This window comes from Electrona antarctica (assembly GCF_951216825.1).
Source record: "Electrona antarctica genome assembly, chromosome: 12".
NCBI lineage: Eukaryota > Metazoa > Chordata > Actinopteri > Myctophiformes > Myctophidae > Electrona > Electrona antarctica.
This window is the reverse complement of record NC_136793.1, coordinates 47929004-47946994: the sequence shown is the minus strand read 5'-3', so window position 1 is coordinate 47946994 and position 17991 is coordinate 47929004. Positions and strand designations below refer to the sequence as shown.

General features: G+C 44.8%; 1 protein-coding gene across 1 annotated transcript in view; it reads right to left on the bottom strand.

Annotated features, from left to right (window-relative positions):
- The window catches only part of LOC306934468 (putative E3 ubiquitin-protein ligase HECTD4), a 109361-nt gene that overhangs the window by 86466 nt on the left and 4904 nt on the right, over positions 1-17991 (bottom strand). The window contains 10 exon segments of the mRNA XM_079517037.1: positions 1844-1984; positions 2121-2234; positions 2633-2794; positions 3472-3664; positions 5389-5559; positions 6111-6249; positions 8081-8189; positions 11313-11440; positions 11917-12006; positions 14899-15461. Coding sequence (XP_079373163.1) covers positions 1844-1984; positions 2121-2234; positions 2633-2794; positions 3472-3664; positions 5389-5559; positions 6111-6249; positions 8081-8189; positions 11313-11440; positions 11917-12006; positions 14899-15461 — 1810 coding nt within the window.

Sequence of the window (17991 nt, the reverse complement as noted above, 5' to 3'; positions counted from 1 at the left end):
AATCCAGTCTGGCAGTGTGCCGCGGGTTCGACTCCCGATCCCGACGGCCTTTACTGCATGTCACCCTTCATCTCTCTCCCCATTTTCTGTCAGCCTACTGTCTGTCCCTCCATAAAAAATATAAAATAAAGGCGAAAGCCACAAAAAAAAAAAAAACATTTAGAAAAGTATTAATATCACTCCTACAACAGACAGTTAACCAGTGTAGGGAACCAGCTGGTAAAAGGTTAAAGGCCCAATTTCCAAAGTGCAAAGAAACAGCCCCATTCTCCTGCCCTAAACCTGCATTGTGTTATGTCAATTTGAAACACTAACTCTGCTAGTATTGTTCCTCTCAGTAGCAGGAGCTGCGAGCAGCAGACATTATCGCCTCTGCCGGTGACGCGGAACAAAAACTGTGTATCTGCCGTTCAAAGTTCTATGATAGCGCAATAATTCTGCAGGCCTTGTGGGATGGATGTTTAGCCACATAAACCCTCTAGTCTTAGTGAAACCGACTTGACTCACAACTATACTTGGACCTAGCCTGGAAACCAAATGAATCTGCCACAGCCACAGGGGAAAGAATCCCTGGGGAGCTTGGTCTGGCACTCCTCAGTGTGATGAATGACATTTTGTTTGGGGGGGGCCACTCAGAGCCCACTATTCAAAGTGAGACTTGCTTTTGCTGTGACGTTGGAATCTGTTTGTAACCCACCCCTTGGAAATAAATCTTCCACACTGAAGTTCCAGACCAATATCTACAAGGTAGGCAGTGATATTAGTGTGACCATGCCAGGCAAACTTGGAACACTTTTGTCTACCGGTCACGTTGCGACGCATTGTAGGCTTGTAGAACTGCCGTTTTTTGGCTAATGTTGACCATAATATGGATGCTGAGATTCACATGGTTAAAGGGGAATTTCTCCCTAACCCTTTTTTTTACAAAAGTAAGTGGATAATATGTATATTGACCCAAAAAAATATATATTAAAAAATAAATAAAGATATAGGGCGCTGGTCCTTTAATAAAAGCGTAGGAGGGGTCTAACGCCAGCACAAGACCAAGGACTGTCTAAAGAGGACGAGACGCGAAGGCCACCGTAGACCGTACGGGCGACGCCATGTTGCTCCATGGTGCTCCATGGAAGGAAAGAAACATGCACAGTTGAGACCAGGAAGTTGGACATGACAAATCATAGATATGGCGCAAATGGTCCAGCAGATGGCGTGATGCCAATGAAAGGAGAGATGCTTGTACATATGTCACGTCCGACCAACATTACTGTCTGTGTGATGATCCATGCTGGGACTTACTTATCCATTTGCTGTTAACACGTTAATATAAAAGGTCAAATGCAATGATGTGACATGATATGTACAAGCATATCTCCTGTCAGTGGCATCACGCCATCTGCTGGGCCATTTGTGCCATATCTATGATTTGTCATGTCCAACTTCCTGGTCTCAACTGCGCATGTTTCTTTCCTTCCATGGAGCACCATGTGAGCAACATGGCGTCGCCCGTACGGTCTTCGCGTCTCGTCCTCTTTAGACAGTCCTTGACGTAGACCAGGAAGAGTGCAGCAACAACACTTCATGGACTAACCTGTCACATCGTCTAGATCATCAGATGTAAACAAAAAACTAAAACCAATTGCGCGATTGAATAGGAGTTCTAGCGTTTGACCCACATTTTTTTTTAATGACTAATGGATACGCGTCTTCATATACGGTAAGAAAACAGCTTGTGCGAAACTCCGCACTGTTTATGTTTTAAACAGCGCCTCTGCGTTTCACGTGAGTTTCCCACACACATAAAACAATGATGAATTAACAAAGCGTTACACGGCTCGTCGTTTACCTTTGGGTTCTTTAATAACATGGCTGACGCCGAGCCTATGGCACACGTGATGGAACGCCTGGTTCCCGGGGTTGCACCACTGGTCCATGTAGTCACTGGAACAGGTCCACACCAGGTTGTTCAGAGCGTCGTAGCAGGCTCCTACAGACACAGCACAGACAGCTAAATGTCACTGACATCCTGTTGTAACACCAGACTGCTTCGCTTTGAGAGTTGTGTGACTCTGCCCTACAGGTTAAACATGAAAGCGAAACGTGGCACAAAGCCGGTAGCTTACCGAGTCCTGCCACCTGGGCACCCCTGCCTAGAGAACTGCCCGGGGCGTCGATGAGGTCAGCGCGGCTGCTGAACTGACCGTCGGCCAGGTTGAACACCAGACTGGATGAGAGAACTATGAACAGGACGAACAAAAACATTCATTCATTCAGTAGGACATAAAGGCTGCACTAAGCGTTTTAGCTCAAGACCCAAAAGAGAAATTAGACGTTTGCCCAGGACCCTAACTAGTGAAAATAGCTAGATCGGCTATTTTCACTACATCTTAAACATTTGTTTTCTAATTTATGGAATTTCTTTGATTTGTCTTTTATTTCTTCATTAAATTACTGAAAAATAAATCATTGAATTTGTTGTCAATTCATGAAAATGTTTTAATAATAATAATTCAAAACAAAATGTAGGAACCAAAAGGACCCATAAAAACGTGTCCGTGAGCCACAAATGTGTCCCGACCCATGCCGTGTTTGGGAACCACTACTGATGTAGTCCGTGTCAGAGCTGCTCTCTTACTTTTGAGGGAGGACAGACCGCTTGTGCCTCCGAACAGAGAGCGCGTAGCGGAGCTCCCAGACACACCGGGAGGCGAGGCCAGCATCACCAGAGAGGTGCCACACACGTACATGGGAGTCTTCCTCAACGTCTTCAGAGGGAGACCACAGCTGGTGTTGACAGCTGTATTAATGACACACAGCACAGCACATGCGTGACAAAGGTATTCCAAAAAAACCGAATACATGTTGGTGATTTGAGTGACCATTGACTAGGGTAAAGTATATTCAATTTTGAATTGCATCTTCCCTGAGACCGAAAATATACAGTTTAGAATAGGCTCTATGCACACAGAATTAACTCTCCACTCCACTTCTGGGCCCCTTCCCTTCGTTCACAGGTGTTACCGATGATACTAATTAAGACTCTGTTCCATTTAATGTACGGAGGTTCTCAAACTTTTTTTAATTTCAAGGACCCCCCCCCATAAGTCTGCGAGTGTACATTTGGTTCCATTTGTACACTGTCAGAGTTACACATCTGTGTGGGGCTATTTGGAACCCACTTAAGGACACTATTTGAGATGCACTGGTGTAGCAGAGTGTTTCCATTGAGCCAACATTCACAATAACATCACCCTGTGCTGTTTAACCAGAATGGAACAGAGCCTTCATTAGTGTCATTGGTAAAACGTGTGAAGGAAGTAGGGAAAGGTCCTGGAAGTAGGAAGAGATATTCTGTTTGCATAGAGCCAATTGCACTTTCCACACAAAATATGCATGGTTACATTTAACCTTATTCAATATTTTCAGGACTCTGTTATATAGTACAATATTAACACCACATATTGTATGAATTACCGGATTGCTCCTCCTTGACTGTGTTAGTAATAGCAGAGCCTGTGAGAGCGGCCAGCGTGGCTGAATGGGAGGCTCGGAAGCGAGACATGCGGCTCAGCAGAAGCTCATTCAAACACTTGGAGGACTCGCCTTCCTTCCGGGCGAGGATCACTCTCTCCTGCAAGATGTCTGCCACACACAGCCCTGTCTGGGTCTGGGAGAGAGGGGAGAGCTGTGAGACATGAACCAAGATCGGGGCTACACATCAATCAAAATAATAATCAATGTAATCGATTAGAAAACTAGAAAAAGTGCCCCTCGGGGCACAGGTCTCCACCAGGCCAGGTCAGGTTGTGGCCTCCTGGTGGCGCTATAATAGGCCAATGTGAAAAGGGTGCCATTTGTTCTTACGCCTTTGATGGCAATTGGATGATTTGAGGCATTTTGTTCCAAAAATGTGTTTTGCAAAAATCCACCCGTTGGTGGCGCGATAACAGGCCAATGAGAAAAGGGTGGGCTATATTCCTCAGCCTAGTAGGAAAGCGCGTGAAAGATTTCACGTAAATTGCACGCTGCGTTCATGATTTGAGGCTTTTTGTTCAAAATGGGCCAATGCTGCAAACTTTGAAAGCCAATGTTAGCCAATTAGGATGGAATATGAAATATCAGACAAATCACAGAGCTGCTCTCTTACTTTTGAGTGAGGACAGACCGCTTGTGCCTCCGAACAGAGAGGCCCTAAAACCTGCCCTCTTCTGATTGGCCGGGCCCAAAAACATGTCCTCTTGTGATTGGCCGGGCCCAAAAACCTGCCCTCTTCTCATTGGCCGGGCACAAAAACCTGCCCTCTTCTCATTGGCCGGGCACAAAAACCTGCCCTCTTCTGATTGACCGGGCCAAAAACCCGCCCTCTGCTTATTGGCCGGGGCCAAAAACCTGGCCTCTTCTGATTGGCCAGGCCCTAAACCTGCCCTCTTCTGATTGGCCGGGCTCTAACTTCTGATTGGCCGGGCCCTAAACCTGCCCTCTTCTGATTGGCCGGGCCCAAAAACCTGCCCTCTTCTGATTGGCTGGGCCCAAAAACCTGCCCTCTTCCGATTGGCCGGGCCCAAAAACCTGCCCTCTTCTGATTGGCCGGGCCCAAAAACCTGCCCTCTGCTGATTGGCTGGGCCAATCTTGAGCACATGACTATAGAGATACTGTGTAAAGATTTGCGGGATTTTTGGACAAAATCTGGAGGAGTAATATCAAAAAATGTGTTTTACAAAAGTCGGCTTCCTGGTGGCGCTATAACAGGCCGTTCTGGAAAATTTGGGGCAGAGGTTGGCATCTAGGGAATGTGACCGGGTTAACGGTGCCGGAGAATAGCTGGTAACGGACGGACGGACGGACACACACGGACGGACGAACGGAGTGCAAAACATACTCTCTCCCCATGCCTTCGGCCTGGTGGAGACAAAAATTATACATTCTTAAAAAACAATCAATTCTATTTTTGCCATGGACATACAAAATGAGTAGACAAACACTAGCCCTAATGACCATTTGGTTCCTCTTTTTTTTTTTCTATCAGTTATAGGGGTCCTTGACAACAAAACGTTTGTGTACTAGTGTGCCATGGTGTCATAGTAGCCTCGTTACCCAGGCTGTTATTTTCGTTCAGATCGGTGAACCAATATGATCCAGCGCATTGCTCCTGGCGCCACCCGCCCCTCTATACCAGAAAACACGGTGGCTGGGCCAGGCTAGAGTGTCATAGCTAAATCAGTGTCATACACATTCTGAAGAAAACCTGGAGACAGACATTCAGTAACTGGGTCTTATGATCAAAATATTACATTATAAAGTGTGTAAAAAAACAAATCGAAAATATGCCACGGACACATTCGTCCGTGTACGGACACATATTGATGACCTCAGGCCTGTGCGCTACTCACCGACAGGTGAAAGACATCCATAAAGACAGAGTGTCCTTTTTGGGTCTTCTCGTTGAGACTGGCGGGGGACCACACCCAGTACAGGTACGTCCCGTCTGAGCACAGGTGCAGCGTGGTCATGCTGCTGCCCACTGGGAAATGGTGCGCTGGCATGGGTACAATCTGGCACACCTGGAAAGGACACGTAAAAAGGCTTCAGAATTACTGGGCCTCAATGTATATAGAGTGTATATTCTGCCTTAATTCTGGCTGCGGACAAAGATGCCACACTGTGAATCACATGGAGCTGCACCGTGTGTGTGTGTGTGTGTGTGTGTGTGTGTGTGTGTGTGTGTGTGTGGTAACTGTCGTGGCTAAGCAGACATCTAATCATAGGAACACACACCTTTCCCACGCACAGAAATAAAAGTCTGCAAATATTTTGCGTGCGCACATCCCTATCACCCCCACATTGCTAGTAGTATGGACTATTGACTAACCAGTAAGACGCCTTAAAGGCTGAGACACTCTACCGGAATAATGTTTTTTTCAAAGGCTACTTAATATCCAAATCCAACAGATAAACAAGTGCAGCAAGTGCCTATATGTAGTATCTTCAGTGTCTATAATATAGACACTCGAATAATGTAATGTAAAGAACATTTAAGTATTCATATAGACTCTATATGCCATGGACCGAGCATACATCAGCCTTTAGCTGCTTGTGCGGACGGAGGTCGTACCTGGAGGGTGAAGGGGTCGATGACCTGGCACAGCTGGTGAGGTTTGCCATCAAACGAGGCGGGGCGGTGGAGTAGACGACCACTGCTGAACACCACCCAACCGGGCTCCAGCTCCTCGTTTCGACAGTACACGAAACCCCTGAACAGACAAGAAGCAGCACATTGAATGACCTTTCCTCGTCGTAACCACATTCAACAAACAGCAAACGTGTTCTCTGAAGGCTGTTGGTTGAGATGGCGATCTTCAGAGTGCCGAGAAACCAGACACGTTGTTGTCCTTCAGGCACAGACACACACTGTTCCGCATGTGGTCTGCCACGAAACAACAAAGCATTTATATGTCAAGTAATGGCAAAGCACCTACCTTATGAATAGAATCTTTGTGTCACATTTCGCATTCCTATTAGGTTACTTCCCATATATAACTTCTGCATCCTGCATTCCTGCTTGTTCAGATCAATACGTGTGTGGCTTCACATGGTTGCAGATAGTACATGTTGTCTCGTCAGGCAATTTGTCAGACTGCATTTACTGATTCTCAAATGCAGACAACATTAGCGACAATACAACAGCACAAGAGTTCTTTAAAAGTTCTATAGCAACCAGTTGACCCTGATGACGGCCCATGCAGGCCGAAACGTGTCTTTTTAACCCTTCTGATTGGCCGGGCCCTAAACCTGCCCTGTTCTGATTGGCCTGATTGGCCGGGCCCAAAAACCTGCCCTCTTCTGATTGGCTGGGCCCAAAAACCTGCCCTCTTCTGATTGGCTGGGCCCAAAAACCTGCCCTCTTCTGATTGGCCGCGCCCAAAAACCTGCCCTCTTCTGATTGGCCGGGCCCAAAAACCTGCCCTCTGCTGGGTCCTCTTTGAAGTTCGCCACCTTCTTACCTCCTTCCACATTGATCTTTACTCAAAGGTATAGAACTTTTAAAGAACTCTTGTGCTGAAGTATTGAAACCCTATCCAAAGAGCACCTGAGTCTGCAGATTTCTACATAAAGGACCCACGAAGTGCTTCTTCTTTTCTTTTTTCTGATATTAGCGACGATACTGTTTGCCAAACAAGCATTTACTTACTACGTAGCGGGAGGCTGGTATTGGAAGAGAAAACCACTGTGCTGCATATTGTGCACGCGAGATGTTTAGCAATCTACATTTAGTGCCCATTCATTGTAAAACTTTCATAGAACTCGCTTCATTGTGGGATGGAGGTGGTTGTGTTCTACAGTAGGTGTTAGACCCCAATCGTTCTTTTGTTTTAACGTAGCAAACAATGCACATTTGCATCAATTATAGTCTTGTATAGATGAGCCAATACATAAGTAGAATAATTAACTTATTGAACTTCTGAGGGAAAAGGCCCAAGGTGGTTCACAATTTACATTTTCTCTTCCCAAATCAAACCTTTTTGAACAAAGACAACTGAAATCACGAGGGCCTTTGACTGAAAAAAAGCACTGCATATGACATGAAGTGACTACATGGCTCCCTGGGAAGGGCCAAAGGTTCTAGGGTATTTTTAGTATCCCGCGCGTGCACACGCACATACTATACTTGTGAGGACAACAACGTTTTACGACAGCGAATTTATCAGTGAGTGCCATTTAAAAGAAAATGCCATTTCAAACCCCTACACCCTTCTGTTTTCGGTGCACGATGGTGGCGTGCAGCAAATACTAAATCAGCCATAAATCAAGCGCCTAAACCCAACCTGTAAAACGTCCTAGTCCTAACCCCAACCTTTTTCCTAATCGTGAGCCTAAAAAAAACAATACAACACATATTTATCTTGTGAGGACCAGGAAAAGTGTCCATTTGTCTAATTCTACTCTACCTGTGGGGACATATGGCCCTGACAAGTATAGTAAGTTAGTAACACAAGTACACACACACAAACACACACTTCTTTGGGTCTTCTCTGAGTGCTGCTGCAGAGATACAAGCAGTCAGGCGGCGTCGTGTCGTATTACCTCAGTGTTCCGTGTAAACCAGAGCCCAGCTTGCTGAGTCCTCTCCCAAAGGAATTGGTGGTGTACAGATAGAGGCCGTCTGTGGCCAGACAGCGCCCCAGGTCTGTGTCTGCAAGACAACGGGGAAGAGAGGTGGAAAAGAAGTGTTGATTTTTACTGTAGCAAATATTTTATTTTGTTCTTTTTCGTCGTAGTCTTTTGAATAAAATAGCGGGCTTCGATGGCGTCGTAATGGCAGATTTTACACTTGCATGCTGATGCACGCACGCACGCACGCACGCACGCACGCACGCACGCACGCACGCACGCACGCAGTGGCTTCCACCCTGGGAAGGGCGAAGGGGTACCACAGAACTATATGTACAGTAAGAAAGTATTCTCAGTCATGAATGAATGCTAATGATTTTGGCACTACTGTACATCAATCATGACTAGTAGTCAGGATATTTTAGTAAGAAAATTACTTTGTGGACAACATGCTGCTCTGATAAAGATAAAAATAAAAATAAACATATAAATGAATAATTAAATCAAATAACGAATTGCTTACTTGTATTCTGCAAATATCAACTGCACTAAATAAAAATGTAAATGCATCATTGCGCAGTTCGGCAGCACTAAAGACACTGATGTACGATTTGTGATATATATTTTTTTAAATTAACCGTCTTCACATAGGCTCTCCAATTCTAAAATACCTAGTTGTGGATACCACCCTGATCGACTTGCAAAGCTCTCCAAGGTCAGCTGATCGATGGGAGAAAGAGAGCCACGCTCCCCTCCCCTCCCCTCCCCTGTTCTGTACCCTGAACCTCTCACAGTTGCAATGCTTCACTCCATTCATTTCAACACAAAAAAAAACACAAAATCAGACCCGTCTGAAGTGAGTGGTGCTGTACTTTAACTCAGGGGTTCTCAACCTGTGGGTCGCGACCCCTTGGGGGGTCGCCAAATTATTTTAGGGGGTCCCCAAATTATTAAAAAAAAAAGAAAAAAAAAAGGGGTTTTATTTTATTTTATTTTCACGATTTTTCAAAAATAGCAGACCTACAAGCTCGTAGCGCGCCACTCAGTGGCGCGCTATGAGCTTGTAGATCTGCTATTTTTCAATAGCTAAATTATAACAATGCTTAAAACACCAAAAGGGGTTCCCGCCCAAAATGGTTTAAGGTTATTGTAGCAGTCAATTTATATTGGGGGTCGGGAGGGGGCGGGGCGGGGGTCCCGAGACATTGCCAAAGCATTTCCGGGGGTCCCCGGCCAAAAACGTTGAGAACCCCTGCTTTAACTGACCTTGTGCTGTGCTGTATAAGCCCTCCTCCCTGGCCTGTGTGTGTGTGTGTATGTGTCTGTGTGTTAGGCTATGCAACAGTGACACTTGGTGGTGAACAAACGCTAACGCTATTTCCGTGCTCGGACACAGCCAGGGACACAGGGACAGACCCAAGGACACAGCCACACACATAGCTGTCTATATGTGGTTGCACCACTCAAAAAAAGTCCTAATCTGCAATAGGTGAAACAGCGTAAAAGGGCCACTGCACACTAACACTCTGTTAGTACAATATATGTAAATGTATGTTTTGGCATTATCGTTCTAATCCAGGGGTTCTCAACGTTTTTGGCCGGGGACCCCCGGAAATGCTTTGGCAATGTCTCGGGACCCCCGCCCCGCCCCCTCCCGACCCCCAATATAAATTGACTGCTACAATAACCTTAAACCATTTTGGGCGGGAACCCCTTTTGGTGTTTTAAGCATTGTTATAATTTAGCTATTGAAAAATAGCAGATCTACAAGCTCATAGCGCGCCACCGAGTGGCGCGCTATGAGCTTGTAGATCTGCTATTTTTGAAAAATCGTGAAAAAAAAAAATCTTTTTCTTTTTTTTTTTTTTAAATAATTTGGGGACCCCCTAAAATAATTTGGCGACCCCCCGAGGGGTCGCGACCCACGGGTTGAGAACCCCTGTTCTAATCTACTGTATATTCCTGCTGCTCTACATACAGCCAACCAGTTGAATAAATTGCAGATTGAGGCTGTAACCTTTAAGAGTAAGTAAGCCTTATGTCAGGCCCTGAGGCCCATACGGCAGCAGCCTATCTCCTGTTTCTGTAGCATGAGGCAGCTTGATGTACTGTACAAGTACGCCCCCTGAACAATGGACATGCCGCTAGTATTGTATGTTGCAGGTACTTACAGTACTCGAGTCACCCTTGATGCACTTTTGCTAGTTTAATTCAAATACTCTTTAATTAATCTTAAAATAATTTTAACATCCATTTTTACTGTAGGGCTTGACTTTACCAGTCACATACCAGGTTTAGGTTATGGCAATCTTTTCTTTGCTGAGAGATTACCGATAGGGTTTAGGGGTGGGACGATTCACTTACCTCCCGATACGATCTCGATACCTAGGGTGCCGATTTGATGTGTATTGTGAATCTTAGTTATATTGCGATCCTGCGATTCAACGATTGTTGTGATTCGATATTAGGATTTTTGGCGATTTTGTTCCCCCATGTTACTTTTTTTATACTAGCAACATTTTAAAACAATTATAAACTATATAAACGAAAGTTTAATCATCAGTCAGTCTTTCTGACATTGCAAAACAAACAAAATAATTAAATTGTGACAATTGTGAAATCCCGATATTTGAGTGAATCGATTTTTTTAATTACTATTATGATTATACCTGGTTACACTTGGTTACACTTGGTTGCGCACCGTGTCCTGTATGGAAAATAGCACATCTGTGAGCTTGTAGCTTGTCATTTTAGGGGCACAACTTAGTGAAAGCCTAGATTCAGCCAACAGAAAGACAAGGTGGCCTCTATGGAATCCAGATGAGCCGAGTACCTTAATCCACGAAAGCTACAGCCAGGCTAAATGAGCTCTGTGCATGGCAATGTGTTCTGCTGCTTCCTACTGGTGGCATTCCAGACAAAAGGAGGAAGCATAAATAATCGAAATGTGAATAAATAAATAATAACGGCGTTGCAATGTTATGAGAACAGGCCTTGGACAGGCCTTGTTAACTCAGGACCAGAAAGATAACCATCCAAGACACATCGTCAATGCCCTGGCCTATCTTATACATCATCGTATGACACAAAAGTGTCACACAAAATTAGCAAAATGTTTTGTTTTTGGACATACAAGGTTTCCGAAGGCAACCGAATTTTGTCCGAATAATCCAAGAAGACGAACGTTCAAAAGAGTGCTACCTACCTTTGTTCTCGGCCCCTCCAGCAGAACTGTCAGGTGTGGGGAGCATGTCCTCGAAACCCCACGACACGCTGTGTTTGCCCCCCAAGAGGCAAGACGGAGAGCCCGGCCCGCCTTCCAGAACCAAGAGTCTAGAATGAAGAAAAGTTACACATAACTAGGGTGTGCAACAGCTAATCGATGTAATCCTTTATTTAAAAAAAAATCGAATTGATTATTTAATACAACAATCGATTAATAATCGATCATAGGGATCGATTATTAATCGATTGTTGTATTAAATAATCAATAGGTGAAATGCTTTAAACATTTTCAATAAACATAGATGATCTTTGATCTATAAGCTCACAACGATTTAGCGCAACACCATTGTGTGAAGAAGGTGTACAATAATGCTTAAGCAGTAAATCGACTTATTCATGTATAAAAATCAAATATAGTAAAAAACACGCTTCCCAATTATTCGATTCATAGAAAAGGTAATCTATACAATCATCGCTAAGAAAACAGTCAATAGTTGCAGTCCTACACATACATAAACAGATAATGACTTGGGTACAGTAGTACTCATGTACAGTATGAGTAAAATAAGAGTAATCAGCCTCACCTGTAGAGCACATCGGCCACGGGGAGCTGGCCCAGGTCTGTCTGTTTCTGGAGCAGATGAACAGTGTGGATGAAGGTCTTCAGGGAACCCCTGCACAACAGCCAGACGTTAGTACAAGTAGGCCACAAAATGAACGGGAACTGATGTCTTTGGGGTTAAAACAAGAAATTGTATTGTAATTTGTTAAAAGAAAAGATAACCGGCTCAGTGGCTTATGTTTAGAGTGTTCGCCCTGACACTGGGACGGGGGGAGGGGGGGGTGGTCGGGGTTCAATCCCCGGCAGAGTCATAACAAAGACTATAAAAATGGTACCCAATGCCTCCCGGCTTTGAAGTCGTCATCAAAGGTTGGATTGCGGTAAGCTGACTCACGCTACGGACACAGGAGATAGGCCTGACTTAACACATGGCATGGGGACAGTTGGTTGGTTATTTACTTTACTCTGACAGTAATCATTGCTATAGTATAGAGTGTTTGTTTGTTCAGTAACATCTCTCCAGCACTTTAGTAAACAGAAAACCAACTTTCAGGTCGGGATACCAATTTGATTACATCGGAAGAGAAAAGACCAAAAAGATCATTTTATCAGTGATAGTTTGTGATTCATCTCCACATTTTGGTTGTGAACACTGTCTGTTAATTAACCATCTAATAAGACTGGGTTTCTTCATAGAAGTGATGCTGCATACCTTGATCTAAAGGACCACTAAAGGATTCTTCCATTTCTTTTTTTCTCATGGGTTCATTGTAGCCTTGTGGCCTTGTAGTTGTTGATAATGCTAGTATGCCCACCAAAATGGGAAATGGGACATTTATATAGCGCTTTTATCCAAGGCGCTTCACATAGATTTTGCATTACATTCACCCATTCACACACACATTCACACACCGATGGCAGAGGAAACAATGCAAGGCACCAACCTGCACATCGGGACACCAACTCTGGGGGACCAGAGCCGGGGTTCGAACTGAGAACCTCGCGATCCCATCTGGCCTCCCTACCGAGCCACCGCCGCCCACCAAATTAATGAATGTGTAAGTTTCTATTTATTGTTGTCCTATCTAAGTCTGAGTCATGTCCATTTGTAATTTTTACTTTGTAACATATGGGCGTTTTTTGGTTTGTTTCTTTAACTTGTGTTTGTTTTCTTGTAAAAACCTCAAATAGGCGACAAAATTATTTTTGTGACTCTCTCTCTCCCCCCTAAATAAACAAACAAACAAACAAACAGCAAGCAGATCAACAAGCTCACAAGGAAACGCATCGTGACGGGCTGATGGTGAAATACTGCATTTAGAGGGGAACGGGCCAGTGTGATACGGTAAGTTATTCGTCTGAGTCATATTCCACAATAAATAGAGAGGTGTGAGTCAGTCTTGGAAGGAGAATGTCCTCATCATACACTGACTGGGAAAATACATCATCAACTCGTGGTGCCACACAACGCAAAGAGAAAGAAACGCAAAATGGACATGGTCATTTTGTGCACTTCACTCTCTGGACTGGATGCCTGACTGTCACATAGTGAAATGTACCACCTCAACGCCATCAGAGGGGGGACAGCCGCAGACAGACAGAGCAGACGGTTTCATTTGCTACCCGCCGTTGGTACAGTTGGAGGCCATCGATATTGTCCTTTTCTTTTTGCTGAGGTTTGCGTGATCTGCGCAAAAGGACAGTTAACCCATTTTGGGCGGAAACCCCTTTTGGTGTTTTAAACATTATGTTATAATTTAGCTATTGAAAAATAGCAGATCTACAAGCTCATAGCGCGCCACCGAGTGGCGCGCTACGAGCTTGTAGGTCTGCTATTTTTGAAAAATCGTGAAAATATATATTTCAGAAAACTGGAGGATTTAGAAGGATTTTTTTAAATTTTGAGGTCAGGCCTAAATGGGTCAAATGATAAGGGACAATATCGGTGGCACCCAACTGTATGGGCTGGATGCTTCCCTACAACAATGAGCTCCCTCCCGGCCCCTAAAGAGGCCACACACAAAGAGTGGAGGGTTCTGGGCTTGACACGTCTAGTACTGTTGTCACCAACAGAAGCTGGAGAGCGTAGGGCCGTAGGGCAGAAGCGTCAGATGAAAAAAACATTTTCGTTTTTTTTCCTAATGGCTAGAAGACAAACACGAAAATACAAGGCCCCTGGTGGAGGCGTTGTGTCAATCCATTTTGAATTATAAATGACCAAAACAACATAAACTCCGTCATTGTGGGTGATTGCAGTGCTGTATCTACTAGCACTGGTGCAAACTCTTCCACTCTTCCACAATGGCAGCTGCAAGAGAAACTGTAAACTGCAGTGATTTGTTGTTCACATTCACACAATGACACATCAATACAGATGCTAAAATACTAAACTGGCAGAGATTTGTGGCATTGGACACCATCGTACGATTAAGTATAATATATACACTGACACCACGCTAGACAGGAACGCCCAAAAACGTCACATCCGGGGTAAGAATTTACCCCGGAATTTTCTATGGCTGCCAATGCAACTTGGTCCAATCCTTAATCACATACGGACAAACATCTATGCCGATGCTATCTAACTTGCGGAGGTAGCGTGCCTTGTCCACGGGCAACAGATCTTTCAACGTATGGCATTGCAAATACGTTTGATAATCGCTACTCTGCTCAATATTGTTTTGAAAATGCCGCAAATTGCATTGCAGTGAACGAGCGAAAATCACAACTTCCCCGTTTGTGGGCGGAGTCACAGTTTGAGGCGCTGTTTACGCGCCGTGGTGTCAGTGTATCAGACTTTCCAGTTCTCTTAAGGTCTAGGAACAATGAAGTTCAGCAGCCAATGTTTTTTGCGCAGCGGTTGCCTGTTTGAACAAAACAAGGCAATGACAAGGCTGAAGCTTCATTTGTTCTTAGCGAACAGAGTGGGACATGAATGAGAAACCTTAGAAAGTCACTAAAACCATCCGGCGTGTTTCCTGTTGCTACAGGCCTCTGGTCTCACCTGGCACAGGCGAGTGCTACGAGGGCAGCAGCGGCATTCTCTCTCTGCCTGTGAGCCTGGAGACTCAGTGCATGGTGAGCTTGGTCCAGCCCTCCTTGGCTCGTCTGCTGCTGGGCTCCGTCCTCCAGCCAGGAGCAGAGCAGGCCCTCCAGGCCGTTGAGGCAGTCGGCGGGCTCCTTGCTGAGGCTGAGCGGCTGGCAGTCCCGCAGGCAGGAGAGCAGCACCTCGGCCGTGACCCCGCAGAGCGCCGGGTCGTTGCGCGTCTGGGACTGCAGCAGGGGGAAGACCAGCAGCAGGCCCACGCGGGAGGTGAAGGGCGCCTGCTCCGGCTGCTGCAGCAGTCCCTGGCGTTTGAGCAGAGCCAGGGCCTCTTCGTCGGCGCCGCCGACCCCTTCCCGTTCCTGCTGCTCCTCCAGGGCCAGCTGTCGCTGCGCCCCCCACAGGCCGCGCAGGGCATTGAGCCGGTACTCCAGCAGACGCGCGTACGCATTGCTCTGGTTGCCGCAGACAGCGCGCAGACGCTCTGCGAGCTCTGCCGGGTTCTTGGTCTCAAACGTCAGTATCTAGCAGAGGGACAGACAGACAGAAATTAACATTAACAGTCACAACAGAAAAAAACACCCGTAAAATACACTGTAGGCACAGATGTTTAAATGATGACGACACTGTTGAGTGCATTCGCTTCATAATGACTGTCAAGCATAGGTCTGGTCTGACTTCACACAAATCCAATTTGCTAATGTCAAGAGTGCAGACTCACTGAGAGATAGTATGAAGCTAAATCAAATAGGAGAGAGAGAAGCACCGGACTGGACTGTTTGAACTTCAACGACATGGATTTGAGATGAAAAACAAAGAACTGAGTGAAGGTTCACCTCTGAAATATGAGTTTCATTCAAACTGCAACAGCTACTGTACAACAAAGTGGCCTTGGACAAAAATAGTTTTCCACTGGTATGCCGACTGTTGCACATGCACAATGTATTACAATGTATTAGCCTTATTTATGCAGCAAACTGTGTTTACCAAATGATCACCTGAAGAATAATTGACATTTCTATAATTGAAAATGTCCTGTTTATTGATATAACAGAATAACAGTCAACCAGTAACCGTTTAAAAAAACGACGATGACTTGAGAACTTGTGTGTACATCACACACTGCTGCTGCATGACCAGTGCTGGGGAACGTTACTTTTAAAAGTTAAGTATTCCCGTTACGTCACAAAATGACCGCAAAAAGGGGGCGCCCGCTGGCCTAGCCGTCCAGGTGCATACCACATATAGGGTCTGGCCTGACAGCGCGTCGCGTGTTCGAGTCCCGTTCACGACGACCTTTGCTGCATGTCTCTCTCTGTCTCTCCACTCTCCAGGCAGAAAAGCCAAGCCAGGATTGCCGGTTAAAAAGTATTGGTGGGAATTATTTGTACTAACCTATCTGGAGAAAGAACAACATATGCTTCATATGCACTCACACTTAGGCAGCGAGCATTTCAGATATTGATTACACTGCATGGCCCAAGAATCACAGGCTAGAAACAACATCCATCCATTATGCCATTTAGCAGGCAGAATCTGTATTGATTCCATTTCAGAAATGCTACTAATGTTACGGTAACGCTCCTTAATTGGACACTGGGCCTTCTCCACCACCTCGCTCTGCTCAAAGGCTGCAGCATGTGGATAAAAATAGTCCAAATCTCAACAGCCAATGGGCTAACGATGATGACACTGCATGTCAAATAGGAATCTCCTATTTGGGTACAACACAGATATTGGCCACTATAAAGAGTGCGCAGGACTAATACGGTGGTCACTGGTTACCAACACCAGTCCTCTTGAGTCCGAAGTTTGTTCACAAACTTAGATATGAGCTCTTTTTGAGAGAGAGAGAGGTAGTAAGTCAATAATAACCCAATTCTCTCATACTTTGACTTTGGAATATAGAATTCATATTCAGCGTTTCATTCAGCGTCATGTGTGTTTCAATTTACCAAGCTTTATTGTCCTGTTTTAAACTGAGCTATCTTTGTCCACTGACCCTCTTTCCTCACAGTCTACGCTGTAGTAATGATCCCATCCCCATTTCCATATTCCATATTTCAGCTCTAAACTCAGCTCTAACTTTTGTCCATTTTGATATACCATTTTTGTGTATAAAACTTAAAACAGGAAGGATCACTTTGAAGGATGCGTTAAATGGTCTCACGTTCCAATTTCCAAATATAAAAAGAAGTAGAACACACATCCCAACATTAATTTCCCATCCAAGTGTCTTCATCTAAAGACACACTATTCATAAACGTCACCATAACCATGAACCACACAACCGTAAAATACATTATCTTAGGCTAGCCTTGCCTTTGTTCAGACTGCAGCCTAATCTTATTTGTTTCTCTACCAAGATCTTTAAGACCAAGGGCCCTATCTTGCGCCACCCCTTACCCCATATCCCTTAACTTATTTGACTTTTTTTCTTTTTACAATTTTGAAAAATATTTTAAAATAGTTCAACTAGCCGATCTACATCGACACGTTGTGAACTTAGATTTGAACCGTTTTAAAAGGTTTTTCAAAATAGTAAATAATTGCAAATACGTTTAGGGATAAGGGGTATGGGGTAGTGCAAATTTTAGCCCCACCTGTCCACAGTTGTGATGTCAATGAGTGATCAGATCCGATTTGTATTCAGACACTGTAACATCCGTTCACTTCATCGGGCCAGTCCAATGGCTGCTCTTCTACATAGACTTTTTTTCGGCAAATAGTGACAAAGTCCTGAACCGGAGGTTTACGGAATGCACTGTACTACAGTGCATTCCGTAAACCTCCGCTTCAGGACAGTCTATGAGCGTTTGTCACCATTTCGAGTTACACGAACCACGCGACCGCCGCCGTTTTCTGCTCCCTCATTGACGCTCTGCGTCCACCTATCTGTATTGGTTGCTGTGGAAATGACATTGCTAAGCAACACATGGTGAGCTTGTAATTTGCATTTCAAACCACCTAGGAATGTTGAAAAAAAATAAAACAGTTGCCATGTGGTTTGGTTGGTGGATGGTTCAGAAATGATTCAAAAAAATTGCATTTGGG